This window comes from Phaenicophaeus curvirostris, chromosome 5 (assembly GCF_032191515.1).
Source record: "Phaenicophaeus curvirostris isolate KB17595 chromosome 5, BPBGC_Pcur_1.0, whole genome shotgun sequence".
In the NCBI taxonomy this organism is placed as follows: Eukaryota; Metazoa; Chordata; class Aves; order Cuculiformes; family Cuculidae; genus Phaenicophaeus; species Phaenicophaeus curvirostris.
The window spans coordinates 44,858,627-44,874,271 of record NC_091396.1 but is presented as its reverse complement, the minus strand read 5'-3'; the positions used below and the strand labels follow the sequence as shown (position 1 = coordinate 44,874,271).

General features: G+C 42.9%; 1 protein-coding gene across 6 annotated transcripts in view; it reads right to left on the bottom strand.

Moving 5' to 3' along the window:
* GPATCH2L (G-patch domain containing 2 like) overlaps nt 1–15,028 on the bottom strand; it is a 41,784-nt gene extending 26,756 nt beyond the window's left edge. Inside the window, exons 1-7 of one of the 6 annotated variants that reach the window (XM_069858601.1) lie at nt 14,960–15,028; nt 13,476–14,146; nt 7,440–7,504; nt 3,938–4,114; nt 3,486–3,565; nt 1,395–1,462; nt 487–541 (exon numbers count right to left, since the gene is read on the bottom strand). In XM_069858601.1, coding sequence (XP_069714702.1) covers nt 487–541; nt 1,395–1,462; nt 3,486–3,565; nt 3,938–4,114; nt 7,440–7,504; nt 13,476–14,134 — 1,104 coding nt within the window. In that variant the 5' untranslated portion in view covers nt 14,135–14,146; nt 14,960–15,028. Of the gene's footprint in view, nt 1–486; nt 542–593; nt 634–1,394; nt 1,463–3,485; nt 3,566–3,937; nt 4,115–7,439; nt 7,505–13,475; nt 14,147–14,255; nt 14,459–14,959 lie in introns of those variants that run through there. The other 5 variants (XM_069858602.1, XM_069858603.1, XM_069858599.1 and 2 more) reach the window with 5 other exon arrangements.
* Nucleotides 15,029–15,645: the final 617 nt, after the last annotated feature.

Here is a 15,645-nt window from a genome sequence, read left to right as displayed (position 1 = left end):
CCAAGCTCTTACATCTTAAGCAAAAAAGCCTAGCACTGAAGCTATGAAAGACTTACTGGAGAATATAAAAGTGCCTACACAGGAGTTTCAGTTACAAGAATGTCTATTTCTCTTGCTTACCACTTCTTACGCTTTCTTGTTATGGCTGTTATGGCACTATCAGCTCACGAGTTTTTTTCCCTTTTCTATTGAGACTATCAGGTAGAAGCCTGAGCCAAATAAGGCAAAACAAAGCATTTACAAAGAGGAAAATGTTCTAATTCCTATGGAACTTTGAGAGGTCAAAGCTCCTCCTGTCAAGAGGCATTTTCCCCTCCCACTTACTGTCAGAGAGCAAGGCCTACACTAACCTGAAACAGGGAGATAAACAAAAGGAGTTCCTGAGCTATTCAGTTTAAATAGACAACATAATGTCTGAGACACAGGTTGTGTTCAAAGCTCAGAAGGTATCAGTTACCAAAATGAGAAGGGACAGGGCTGCCTTACCTCATGTGCACAGGCCACAGTGTGGGTGAAATCAGAAGCCAGCACTTTGTTCTTTCTAGAGAGAAGGAAACCAAGAAAATAAAAAAGGTAGAGCAGAGTCAGCTTACCTGGTTGCGATCTCTCCTCCCCATGGATGGTAACCAAAAACTGGCAGGAAGCAGAGTCAGAAGGACAGGTGGAAGCAATGCCAAGGAAGAAACAAACATGGGGAGGGGGCAGGGGGGAAGGAGAGAAGGGGAAGGAAAGAACAAGGATGAAGGAAGAAGGAGAAAGATTAAACATCAGCAGGGCTCATATTAAAAACACAATTTTCAGATCCCACTGCACTACACAGTCAAGAGTTGCCACCCTTACCCAACCACTGCCCAACAAGAATAGCATTAGAGTGATACCAAAGGACAAGAACCATGACTATCTCCAGTGCTGACTGCAGTTTAAATGCACTAATTGGGGAAGTAGACAGAACACCAAAGAAAGAAAAAGCAATTTCGCGGCTGCCTCGTCAGCATCATTTCTGTAATCTGGGTATGCACCCATAGCATGACTCTACACAAAAGCATTTTAAATAACTAATGTATAGGACTCAGTCTTCTCATAATGTGCAGAAGATCTGCAGTTATTGCAATGGCACATTATAAGGGATGGGGAAAGAAAAAGCTGCCTGTAACTAAAAGGGCATTTGAGCAGCACTCATGCACTGAGGCAGTCTTATAAACAAAATGGAAGTCTGCAATTGCAAATAAGAAAATAGAGGAGCCATCAGCAGAAGACTGTCTCTCACTCCACAGGTCACTGCATGCTTAAGCTAATACCCAGCTCTTCATTCTCTTCAGTTCCAGGAGGGAAGAGGACCCTATAGTTTTCCCTCCCCTCCCAAAGTTCTACACAACAGCTGTTAAGGACCTTACTCTTTTTGGCGTGGATCACTAACAAAATGACCTAGCCTCTCGGTGCCCAGAGTGCTCATGGAGGTCTCCTGAAACACAAAGACAGGTAAAAGGTTGCAGATTCTCACACAGTGAGCAGATGTAATAGTTTGCTGCTGACAACAGGAACAGATCTTGCTCCCCGGGCCATATGCTTTCCTTCCTGACACACCGTCAGCTAAACATATTCACCCCCTCTTTTTAGAGCCTCAACTGAGCCGATTTAACTAATTAGAATGGCAGAAGATCATTCCGTTTTATTTATGGGGCTCTGTTTTTATTATTTTAGTGACGATATTTACTTGCACAAAGGTGCACCAAGTACTAGACCAAAGTATGCAGCACAAGGATATAGTTAAGAACAGGGAAAATGGCTGAGAAGTGCTTATTTCCAGGTTGCTGAGGTCAGCAGGGCCAGAAACAAGCTGAGAGACAGGGCATTATGCTATCCAACTAATGATACAATTCACCAAACACTGGGAGTATGCATGAAGCTTTTGTCCTTTCTGAAAGCGGCAATTCAGCAGCAGAACTCCTATCAACTAAAGAAATGGTAGTTCTTAGGAGAAAGGACTTTCTCTGGGAACACAGTTCTCCCCATGAGACACTGTCCTGTGTATGTGCTTGATGCTGCCATATGCGTACACACGCAGCCCGAAGCAAGCTGTTCGTATCTGCATAGCAGCTACCTCCAAGAATGGAATACAGTTTGCAGTGAGGGTCTGAAGATGAGGGTAAAAGGCTTTCACAGGTAAGATCCATCACAGTTTGTTCCAGGTACACAGGCAAAACACACTCAAAGTTTGGTAGGAGTTACAGCAGCAGGGGTGAAATATGGGCTATTTGTTACAGCAGGAAAATTATTAAGTTAAAGTGCTGTAATGTTTAAATTTACGGTTTATTACTGTGTAAATTACAAGCCACACTTTTGGTAATTAGCAGCTCGCTGGCGGGGAGCTCTGAATGAAACTCATTATTTATGATTACACTTAGAGAGAGATGGGGAAGGGGGAGCAGTGACCTCCGCTGCAAATGACAAAGATCCCTTTAAGGTGATGAAGATGAATTAAACAAGTAAATATTATCCTTCTCATTTGGATCATTAGAGGTGCTGCCAACAGGCCCAGCAACTTGCAGGTGGCCTGAGGAATCTTACCTAAAGCCAGTCTCTTGCCAGCTGAGGATTCAATATTTTAAAAGCCGGTTAAAACTACGCAAGGTGAGTAGAAGAAAGAAGGGTCAAATAAGGATCTTTCGAGTGTGACTGAACAGAAGGCTGAAGTATCACTAATCTAGACTCCAGGCCCCTTTAACATACCTTGCTAACAGACTCTCTAAAGCCAGTCAGCTCAGAATATATGCCAATATTTTCAAAAGCACAGAGCACATCCCAATAAAAGTAAAGCCAAACACAGTCAACATTTTCCTTCTCAGAAACATCTTTTATCACAGACAATAGCACGTAACACTCCGAAGATCCAGATTCAATCAGGTATATCCATCCCTCTTTCAGACAGGCGTCTGCGAAGAATTCCTTAATTCATTTAGAAACCGGACTAACATTTTGTTTGTTGTTTGCCCTATATTTAATACATGTAGCCAATGGCTTTGGGTAACTTTTTCTGCATTATTCCATATAATCTTTTAATACTCTGTCCCCCAACTAAAAATGCAACTGCTAAAATTATCTTCCTTTGCTGTTATACATATGGGTCTCCTCCTCTATCTAAAACTTGGCCATCCTTCACCTTTGAGTCACCTCTCTGTCCTTGTAGTCTCAGATAATGAGCATGCACAAGTCTCACAGCACCATTGTATTTATCCTGTCATTCACCTTCAGACCTCCTTTTTAATGCTTTTAGCACTGATCAACTGTTTATGCTGCTCCAAACCTGCCTTACGCTTAGTCACTGAATCAACAGTCAAAGCAGTTAATCAAATCAAGCAATACACAAACCAAAATGTACAGAGCCCCTTTCTGCAGAAAACAATTCATGAGTGGTACATTAGAATAGTACTTCAGGACTGATCAGCATTGGAAAGACAAAATTATTATCTTGTAAAAGTGAATACCTTGCCAACAAGCCTCCTCCGACCTTTTCGGAGACAACGGGCAGCAGCTCCTGGAAGGCGATTCAGGCGAGCATGAAATCCTGAAAACAAAACCCAGAAAACCTTAGCAATGACTACAGAATATTCTTCCTGACAAAATCACCAGGAAAAATGATTAGTTCAGTGGTCAAATCAGATCCTCTGTCTCTTGTTTCTCAATCTAAAAGAGGCAGATACGCCCATTCATTCACAAATCATATAAAATCCCCACTTATAAAAAATAAATAAATCAAGAATGTGGGCAGCTGGTATGAGTATTTTAGTATCTTCTCCAGTAGTGAGGCTATTTTTAATTGGATCATTAGAAAACCAGACCACTAACACCAGTTTAAATTGCAGCTCCTGTGAACAGAATCTACTCTTACCATCACATCAAAAGTTCTCAAACACATGACATTCCTTATGGACCTTACCCCTCTGAGCTGGCCGCGAAGGCAAGAGAAATGTGGAATCCGAGAGCTTGTCAAGGCCTGAGTCAATCCGTTCCACTTCAGACCGGTGGTCAGCTCCCCACTTGGGAAGAAGGTTGGGAACAGTGAATCCAGGAACACATTCTCCTTCATAAAACCAATCACTTTGCTCATCATCTCCTAAAGAAATAGCATGGTATTAGCCACAAGTAACAACAATGTGCCCTGTGAGAGTCCCAAAACTAGTACAGGAAGGCATTTCTGGATGTGAAACAGCTGAATTCTCAATGTGAATTCCTTCCCGAAGAGCCTTATATTTGTATTCTGTTTCAATGATCTGCAGTAACTATGGGGCCTCACTAAATACTTTAAACTATCCAACTTATCAGCCTACAGAATTTCTCTATAGAACAAAGCCCTCTTTTATAGACCTGCCTAGGGCAGCTTTCGTACTTGCAACTGCAACTGATCAACCTTAGTTCAATGTTGTGTGATGTCTTGCGCACAACTCTTTGTCTGAAGCAATTGCTGTGACAGAGGTAAAGGCCAATCATTTGGCACACACTACAGGCTGCCACAGCAGTCATTTCGCAACAGTAGACCAGGCTCACTGAGTAAGCAAAAGGAACATACTCACTAATGAGAGAGTTCCCTAGTCTCCTAAGACAGCATCTAGGAGGAAAACACACAACTATTAGAAATGGTCACTCTGAGTGTAAGAGCTAACCATGCTGTGAGTTTGCCTCAGTTTCTTAGAACTATAAACTCTGCAAAACTAGAGCAACAGCAACAGAAGTCATGTCTAAAGTCTCTGTAAAGAAAAGTTACTGTAATGAATGCAGTTGCAGTCTACAACTGAACTGCATGAGATACCATTCATGGTAAATCAGCCTGGCCAGAAATCCCCTGAGAGCTGTAGCACATGAGCAGCACAGGAAAAAAGCAGGAAGAGGTCAAAGAACCTAACACACAGCCTTCCAGTAGCCCAACTAACAAACATATCCTTGTAATTGCAAGGTACTTCACCTTGCCTTAAAAAATGAACACACTTGACTTAATGGAGGCAAATGAGAGTTTTCCCTACATCTCAAATCAAGCATCCCCACTGGCTCTCCTTTCCTCACCAAGTTACATTGTCCCTGACTGAAATCTACTATACCTACACCCACATTTTGCCAGAAAAAAAAGAATGCAAAAAAGCAAAAAAACCCACAACTCATCCTAGCAAGAATGCTGCAATCCTGCACATAAAAAAAACAAACCAAAAATACCTCCCATCAGCAAAAGGTAGGACAGCCAGAACACTTAATCTCAAAGCTCTGACATTATTTCTGTGATATGTCGGTTGACTGAGCATGCTTGTGACAAACGTATTTTAATATATAAATGTTCCTACCCACCTTATAGTAAATTAAAATAACGTTGTATAGTTTTTCTAAGTGATCATAATTTGTGCAAAAACATCCCTACGGTTCTGCCTCTATGAGCACAGTGCATTGTCATATCTCAACTCACCACTTTCACAAGACAAACTTTAACAATCAGGATCATATGCTAATACCACAGTAACATTCACCATGGCAGATTCCAATGCATTTAACAAAAAAGAAAAAATCTTACAATCAAATTATGAACTAGAACCATTCTCTGCTCACAGAAGTACACTGGTAGCTGGAATTGAAAAGACAATCTGTTTAATTAGCATTAGCACAAATATTACATGACAACCTCAAAAGAGGGAGGTAAAAAACCCACATTTTATTTAAGTTCACTGCTGTCTTAAATTTCCCAGTATTCAGTTTGTAATTGTACTAGAAAGATGTTTCTAAGATTATTATATCTAACAAAAATAAAAAAGCTTTCTGCTCTCTCCATCTCACTGATGGAGAGCTCTTGTTTATTATTTAGTTGATGAGTTGAAATTGTCTAAGAAAAGGAAAGGGAGATTTATTTAACCTGAAAGTGTAACAACATTTTTAACCCATTTGAATATAACTGTAAGCTAAAAAATCTGGTCCAGAAAGCTATTATAGTATAAACTATTTGAGCAGATAGAGGCCTGATGACTAGAATGTCAAATCTCTTCTAGTACCTAGACAGGGAAGCCTGTAATTGGATTTTATCAATTTGTTTAAGTAGTATATTCTACAAGCTCTTGTATACTAGGTATCCTACTTCTAGTAGCAGCCAAATGTTAATGTCTAAAACAAGGTATAAAACCAGGGCAAGAACATAGGGCAAGCATAGAGACAAGTAAATATATACTTATCCCATCTACATCAATCTTGCCTCAGTTGATGAAGTAAAAATTCAACACTTCAGTCACCACCCTGCAAGTACTCAGTCATTTCAGCTCCCCCAGAACAGTCATCAGTAAAAAGAAGGGACAAAAGATTTAACTTTTCTGATGCTTTTGAAGGATGAGAGGCTGGAAACAGTTATTTTTCAGCAAAGGTCAAAGGTGATACTTGAAAACTCTACTCTTAAAGACAGTATTATAGCCACCAAGGATCACAACAGATTGACTCTACAGACTACTACAGACTAGCATATCATCAGAAAATGCGTAAAGCGTACTTGCTATCATTTTGTGGTCTCACACACAGATACCACAGTCAGTAGCAACCTAGTGGAAGCAGCATTTCTTACTGAGTTACTGATATTGCTTCCTTTAGCACTCATATACTCCCAGAAGAGATTTCATCCAAATCTTAGCTTGTGAAATATGACAGAATCAGAGTACAGACCAGCAGAAGCTGTGTGAAATCACAGGTCTCTAGGGTCGCATTCCACCTGCTCCAAAGATAATAGTCCTGAGTGCCTATGTGCTTACTGCAATGTCTTTCACACTTACTTCTGCCATATCCCCCATAAACTGGACAGTGCTGTCACTGACAGATAAAACCAGATTGCACTCCATACTCAAAACTCCTAAGAAACTATTTCTACAACAGACACTGAAAATATTAGGCTCAACCAACGTGCACAAGAGCAAGGGAGCAATGGTATTTACCGAAGTAAAACCTATCACAAATAGCTGTTGTCTTCTCAGAACGGCCCATTAGCTGACTTGTCAGTATTAACTGATTTTTTTTAACATTATCTCTTCCTGTCCATAAAGAAAATGACTAACAGCTTCAGCCACTAATGGTATGTAGATAAAATTAAAACATCTATAGAAACAAATCATAAGATCTGTTCTTTTATTATGGAGAGCTCTAAAGCTCCTCTTGTATTTCTGTACTTTTCCATAATAGCTTCTTATATTTCCAATGTTATGGATCTGATATACAAAGTATTTCAGCAGGAAGAATGTACTGTTAACAAAATCACACCTTTGCAGCCCTCAGCTCAGGTCTTAACTTCTAGCCCCTTACAGCTGCTGGCCTTTCTCCCATACTTCCCTCTCTGTCCCTCATCAAACATCTATCTTCCTTTGTATTTGTAAAGAAAGTAAAAGAAATCCCCAAACAACACATGAGTAAAATCACAGGACAATGGTTACCTTGGCGGCCTTCATCATTGGTAAACAGGCCAGCATCACTGCTGCTGCATACACTGCTGGTTTCACTGGAACAAAAACCAAAAAAAACCTCACTGTTACAACTGCAGCAGACACAAACCAAAAATACACCTTATTACATTTCAGTAGCTTCTCTGAGCCCAGAAATACTTTACACATCTCACAGAAATTGCATTTCAGACACATGGCTGGCTCTAGCATGGGACATGATGGCTTTCTGTTAAACCCTAGCACTGCTGCATAACTTGAAAAATAGTAGAATCCTGTATATAGTCTAGTTCTAAGTTATCAAAAAGTAATTAATACAATGGCTTTTGCCTCAGGTACTAGAGTTAATAACCCAACTATGACACTGTCTGGAATACTTACTAGGAAATGAAAAGCAGCTAAAAAACTCTGTCCTTGGGTCTCTTAGCAGCTACTGAAAATCCTCTTAAGTTTTCTACTTCAGACTCCTTTTTTCAAAAATGTTATACAGGCATATAAACCCCCCTTCAATCTATACCAACTTTTATTTTACATGGAGGGAAGAGCAGCTGGCACATTCACAACTCTTCAGCTAAATACTTTAACACGGCATGACTTGCTGCTGCTGAATGCAACTTTGTTAGAACACGCTTTGCATTTGCTGAAATAGTTATAGGAGACTTAATTCTTGAACCAAAGAATTAAAGTAGAAATTAATGTGTAGAAAGCCATTAATTGACTGTAAAGCTGGATGAATATTTGTAGCAGAAACACATGGTTAGGTCAGCCTCAAGCATCTGATGGCTTTACTGCCAATATTAAATCAAATCAATCCTTGGACACTTCAGGCAATACTTCTTTTGATTTAGCTGAGAGATATCAAAGCAACCAGAAACTACTTACTGCCCACTCCCTTAGCACAGAGGCCTTAGATGCCAGCGTCAGGCATAACTCAGCATTAGAATCCAACTCCAGTCAGGGCATGCTGTTAGAAAGCATCTCTGGGTCTCTCTTTTCCATGGAAATTGTATCATACTAGACACCAGTATCAAGTGGATATCCCTTTGATTCAAAAGCCTGAAGGATGAGGGGGTCACAAGATGTGTCACCCGAAAGAACTAAAGGCACATAACAAAACCCCATTCTGTGAGCACATCATTGCTCTTAGAATATGCACCCTGAAGTACGGCCAAGTCAACTCATCATGCTGGGTACCTACAAACTCCACATTTTCTTCATTGTATAAATTCTGTTTAAACTTAAAGGATAAGCAGTCTGTACTTCATTCCCACATTTCAGCATGTACGTTAATGCCAAACTGATCCATTACAAAGTTCGGCCATCCAAACTCCCTCCCACATAAACACCATAGCAATCAAACCAATGACAGAGAACCATGAGTCATTTGTTTCATTCCTAGCTCTCCTACCAACTCACTGTATGACCCCGGGCAAATCTCTTAGCATGTCTACTTTCCCTTTTGAAAGCCTGGATTAATAGTCCCCACAAGCAGCAGATGTGAGGACTGAGTGACTGCTTTATACAGGGTATAGCATCCTCAGAGGGAAAGGGCCTGAGAAAGGAAAAAGCATTAAGTCAAGACTCCAGATCATTTTAACAGTTAACACTTTAAGCATCCTGTTGTACTGAGAGCGCTTTAGTTCCTTATAGCTACACGTTACTGCCAGTGCTTTACTGGAAGGAACTTTCACAGATCTCATCCTCTTCGCCACTCCTTTTACACTTCAGGTTTGAACACAAACTAGACCCCTACACAAGCCTTTCTGCAGGTCCAGTAAGCACTGATTAATGACCTCCACTTGCAAAGGAGGCTACTTACCTTAACCATGAAATAATGAATGCTATTGATCCGACAAGCTACTGCTATAGAGTGTTATTGATCACCCAATCTTTGGTTAAAATGGTCCTCATTTAGCAATTTCACTGTCGCAAACACCTGGAGCAAGGCACGCTTATAATTAAATAGTTTGGGGGAGTTAAAGTGAGAGGTGATGGACAGAGATCTCAGGTTTCCTCCATTTATTCTTCCGCCTGAGCTATTGTTTGTGTCAGAAGGGATATTGATTTTCTATAAAAATAAGAAAACAAGAGGCACTGAGGGGCTGCAGAAGGTCAGCCTGGGCTAGAAAAGGAGGGGAAGCTGAACACTCTGTCTTTGTCACTTGCCTTCCAAGAGAGAGGAATATTTTCTTTACAGAGAGACCGGCCTCCAATTCATCAGCTTAGCCAGGCTCTTGACTGCCACTGCAGGCTGTCATTGAAACAGTTCCCTTCCAAAGGTTAAAGCAACTATACTGCACACTCAGGATGAGCACTGCTTACACTCCCAGGCCAGAATAGTGTTGTGGTTTTCGCTGGAATATGGTTAGATTTTCCTCATGGTAGCTTTATGGTACTATGTATTTGATTTATGACCAAAACAGAGTTGATAATACAGTGGTGTTTTAGTTATTGCTGAACAGGGCTTAAACAGTGCCATGGCCATCTCTGTTTCTCACTGTCCCACCAGCGAGCAGATTAATGGTTCACAAGAAGTTGGGAGGGGACACAGGCCAGCAGACCCCAGCTGACCACAGGGATATCCCACACCATATAACATCACGCTCAGCAATAAAAGCTGGAGGAAAGAAGAAGGAAGGGGGGACATTTGAAATTAGAGCATTTGTCTTCCCAAGAAACTATTAAAACCTGCTTTCCTGGAAAAGGTTAAAACATCCACTTGCGAATGAGAAGTAGTGAATCAATTCCTTATTTTGCTTTGCTTGCACATGCAGCTTTTACTTTAACTACTAAACCAACTTTATGTCAACCCAAAAGTTTTCTCACTCTCCTGTATCTCTATCAAGAAGAAAAAATGTCGTTTGTTTTGTCGTTAAGCCAAACCCAAATCATTCTGGGCGAACTCAGCTTAGACCAGCAAGAGAAGGAACTCTACCACTCAATATATAATTTGCCTTTGCTTTACTATGGCTACAAAGAATCTAAAAGCATTAAGGGACAGAAGGGCATTTTACTTCTAACAGCCTTAGCAGTTAACATTCACCTTTGGACAAATATACAAACGGCTACTTAAACTAAGACCACTTGTTCCCACTGGTGTTTCCACCATCATTTATACATCAGGATTTAAGTCATATCATTACCCAATTTAGATCAGCGTTCCCTGATCACACAGCTGCACATCCGTCCTCCTCTCAATTTGTGTTCACCTCTTGCTGTGTTTGGCAAACAATTTCAAAGATTTCATTTCATGCATACTTTGAATCACACCACTGCAGCACATCTTCCTCCCAGAAAAGACCAGGGGCAGTTCCACTTGCAAAAAAACCTACCTCCTTGTTAAGGATCCATATCTAGAGCTTTCTCAGTGAATGGGAGTTTATCTACTGAATACAGAAGATTTTTGATCTGACTTAAGATAAGGATCCTTCTAGAAAGCAAAGAAAAATACTGGATATCTTATCATTTACAGAGACTCATTCCTACATAACAAAGAAAAGCAAGTGTGAGTGGAGGGCAGGAAAAAAGGTGGAAGAAAAAATCAGTTCTGAATCTACAACTTAACTTGCCTGAAAACACTTAAGTTTTGTGACACTCCCCACTGTTACATGAATAAATGGTAGTGGAACCAATTCAGTACATGAGAGTTTCATATATCGCCATCAGATCACCACAGACTGCTTCCAAGTTCCACAAGCTGTATCAGTCCCTTTCTCTCCTATCAGCTTGCAATGACAACGGTATCATCCACTCTCCTAGGTATTCAATTTTCTTCTCCCTTCCTCAGGATATGCCCTTGTTATACGTCTGTGCGAAGTACTTCTCTTGCTAGAGCAGAGTAAGAGTGACGTAAGCACAGCCAGTTTCACTCTGCTGCTAGCAGCAAAGTGCTATATTTAGAACAGCAGAGGCCAAAACATGATCCTTCGCTGCCAGGAGCGATACTCTGCCATGAGGTATATTCTGCAGTGAAGAGGGTTGTATGTATTTCTTCCCCTCAACTTTGACCCTCGTGAGTCATTGCACAGGTGACACATATGGTGTTGGAGAGGTCAAATATTCCAACCTCCAGCTTTCCAAAGAGAAGCCCAAGGATTTGGCAGCAGATGGTAAATGTCATTTGATCCAGACACTTGCACAATAATTAGTTTGAGAGCAAGGGACAACTGAGACAGAACAAAGTGATCTCCCAGCACGGTCCTCAAGTAACAGTCCAGACAAAGCTGCTTATTTACTCTTTCAAAGGCTGTCGCAAATAAAGGCTGGCTGAAAGCCTGCTGATTTCAGTTCAAGTTTGACATGATGGAACAGACTCTGACTGGTGGAAAAAAAACCCTCAAGGAACACTGTCCATCTCTGCCACATCAAGTAAGGGTACCTCTCAGTTATCACCATAGACGTGCAACATTCAGGGGCTACTCAGCACATTCCCTTTCCCGGGCTACCAGTAAATGGCTCTGAAAAGATGAAAATGCTTTTAACAACTAGTAGCAAAGGCCCACTTTGCACCCACTTTTTAAGCAACCAATCGACACTTTAAGGACAATAAAATGATCACTTTTTTGCTACTTCCACCCTATAATGGTTACATACAAACCACACCAATTCAGTAAAAATGCAACAGTAGTCCCCTGGATCAGGACAGTGAGGGCATATAACAACCTATGCTTTTCACAGTCTCCCAGAAAATACGACTGAGAAGTTTGCACTTCCAGCTACTATCCACAAAACCCTCAATAGACAAGAACCACTTGTGCACTCTGACAAACTGCAGCACTTAAATGAACCTTAACATATGAGCAATAGTACTGGATCAAACAATTAGACTTTCCAAATGCACTGTCCTCCATCTGATAGCGCCTATTACAGTGTATGCTTAAGGAAAGAATACAAGAACGTGACAAATACAGACCAATCATTTCCTCTGCATATTCCTCCAGCTTCCAGCAGTCAGCAGTTTAAGGACTTCCTGCATCACATATTCCATCTGGGCTGTAATGCTTAACAGCCTCTGAAAATATCTATGGATGCATTTAACTTTTTGACCTCCAAAACATCCCACAGCAGACTTCCAAGCCTCATGTTTTAGGAAAAATAATAATTTTTTGGTTTCAAATGCTTCCTCAACATCTCCTGGTTCCCACAAAATGACAATTAGCAAATAAACAACCCTACACACTTTTCTATGCCATTCATTAAGAAACCTACTCCATTTTATTCTCAGCAGTTGTTTCTTGCCTAACCTGAAAAATCTCTTCATACAGAAGTAGTTTTATAACCCCAAACCTTCTAAGGAAAAAATAAGTCATACTCAAGGGGAGAACCTCCTAAGGGTGACACACACAAAGTTCAGACCATGACATTTACACTTCTCATTTTCATCTCTTATATGAGATTCTGCCACAAATTAATCAAAGTTCTCCAAAAGTGGACACGAAGACATGCCAGATTCTGCTGTTCGCACAGTAAATATTAATACAGTTTCCCCCGATTTCTTTATCATTTTGCTACATTTTCCCCATAGCTAGCCCTTCAGGATCTTATTCCAGATCCAGGGCAGAGATGCAGAACTGCAAACAAGACATGTTGACTAAAGTTCACACAGTACCTGCACAGAGGGCTAGCAGTCATGACAAGAGGGAGATCTGACCCGTTCTCTAAAAAAAACCTGACATCAATTCATATCAACCACACAAGTGCCAAGGACCCATATACTCCAAACCTCAGGCCACAAGCATGCCACTTTGTAGCTGCAAGGCCACAGACATTTCAGACGGGACCTTGTGTAACAGAACCAGAAACATATCAGCTTGCCAACTTTTCAGGGAAGCATTTTGGGTCATCAACACAGCATTGACAGAAAAGACTTGGAAAAAACCTGCACTTCAAAAGTAGTTATTTCTCCTCTTCAAAGGGAGCACAGCACTGAATAACTTTGGTAAGAATTTCTAAAAGCAAGAAACAGGATTTACAAGCAGCTGCAAGCAAGGCAGCCATCTGAGTAGCACAAGGAAGGAACTGAGATCTCACCATTCTGACATGTTTTCATCTGAGCCCTGTTTCTGTTCATCAGCTTCACACTCCATCCGTTCCTTCCTTCCCCCTTTGCTGAGGAAGGGCCTGTTCTCTCCCGATTCACAAAGGCCATGACTGGATGATGGCCAAGGAGCATTTTCTTTCCAGCGTGAAAGACGCTGTTTCTTGGCTGACTTGAACCTGCAGCCCCTCTCACAGTTCCACTCTGACACCCTGAGCTTTTGCTGGAGACTGGCAGCCACCTCTGATGTCACACGTTTGACTTTCCGACGGCGCCTGAGAGGTCGACAGGGTGCATTCTCTGTAAAGGAGTCTGACTCATGCCACGAGTGTTGCTTGCTCCTCAGGGTGGCACTAAGAGCTGGGTGTCGTTTGACCACTGCCATGTCATCGGAGTCACTGAAATTGGCTGTCAGCACTTCACGGCAATCCTTAACAGCTTCATCCAAGCTGGATTCTGAGGCCTCGCTGTAACAACAGGCATGCTCCGCCTGATGTGTGAAGTCTGAGCGTCGTTTACGACCCCGTCTCTTGCGAAGCTGACGCCGCTGCAGCCGCGGGCTTAGGGCCATCTCTTCCCACAGCTCATCTAGCTTGTTTTGTTCTGAAGTCTGCTCTAAGGCTGAGGCCAAGTCATGCACTAGTTCATCCATGGGCAATATCTACTGAAAATGAAAATAAACAATAAGCACAAGATAAAAACGCTGCTACCAACACATCACTAGACTACAGTATGCTATAGCCTTTGTAAGATTAACCAAGTTACACACTTACTTTGGAGTTGCCTGGGAGAACCCAATGCAGGACAACTGTTGCTTCTCGGGCTAACACTCAGTCCTTCCTTTTGCAAGGGTTAAATCCCTCTTCTAACCATGGTAGCAGAGATCTCACTACTGCAGCAGTTGAGTCAAGTTCTGTGTCTGAAAAGGCCTTAACATTGCAACTTTGGCGTCGAAGCAACATGCTCTATACACACCTTAAGGCTATGAGAGCCCGCAGCTGGTTCGCTACCTGGTGTTGGTAAGCCACAGAGAAGGATTAGCCTGCTCAGCAAGCAGATCAAGTCTTCCAGAAAGTACACGAGTAGTAAAGCTGAGAGTAAAACAGTTTGCAAGCCAGCATCACTTCGACAGCAAAACAAGCGCACAGGACCCTGAGCTCCTTAGAACAGGGTGAAAGACACCGAGCCCCAACCCAACTGCCAAAACAATCCCACCCCTTCCGTCTCAGGGCCGCCAAAGTCCTGTCCAAATCCCTCTCCCCACCCGCGCCTTGGAGACGTGGGATTTCTCTCCCCGCCTCCTACCGCGCTCAGACACACGCACGCCCCCCTCCCCTCTTAAGCACCTGCCGCCGCAGGCCAAGCGCCCTCAGCGACCCCTCCTCTCCCTCCTCCGACGAGAAGCCGCCGCTCCGCCACACAACCTCTCCCCCCCGGCCCCCTCGCGTCCCGCCGGGCGCCCCCCGGCCCCACTCACCGAGCGGCGCCCAGCCAGCCCCTCCCCAGCAGCGCTTCCGGCCTCCCCGGGCCACTTCCTCCTCACCGCCCCGCCCGGGGGCGGGGCTGGGGGCGTCCGCGGGGCGGGGGCTCGGACCGGCCAACCCTCCTCCGCACTACCCGCTGCTGCTGGAGGTGTTGCAGGTGGTTTACCTGCTAACGGGGCGGCCCTGTAGCTGCTGGGTTGTTATAGATCATAGAATGGGTTGGGTTGGAAGGGACCTTAGTGATCATCCAGTTCCAACCCCCTGCCATGGGCAGGGACATCCCACCAGATCAGGCTGCCCAAGGCTCCATCCAACCTGGCCCTGAACACCTCCAGGGTTGGGGCAGCCACAATTACTTTGGGCGGGCTGTGCCACTGCCTCACCACCCTCATCGTGAAGAGTTTCTTCCTAATGTCTAATCTAAATCTTCCCCCTTGCAATTAGAAGCCATTCCCCCTAATCCTATCACCACAAGCCTTTGTGAAAAGTCCCTCCCCAGCTTTCCTGTAGCCCCTTCAGGCACTGGAAGGTCACTGTAACTTCTCCTCAGAACCTTCTCCAGGCTGAATGACCCTAACTCTCTCAGCCTGTCCTCATAGCAGAGGTGCTCTAGCCCTCTGATCATCTTTGTAGCCCTCCTCTGGACCTGTTCCAACAGTTCCATATCCTTCTTATGCTG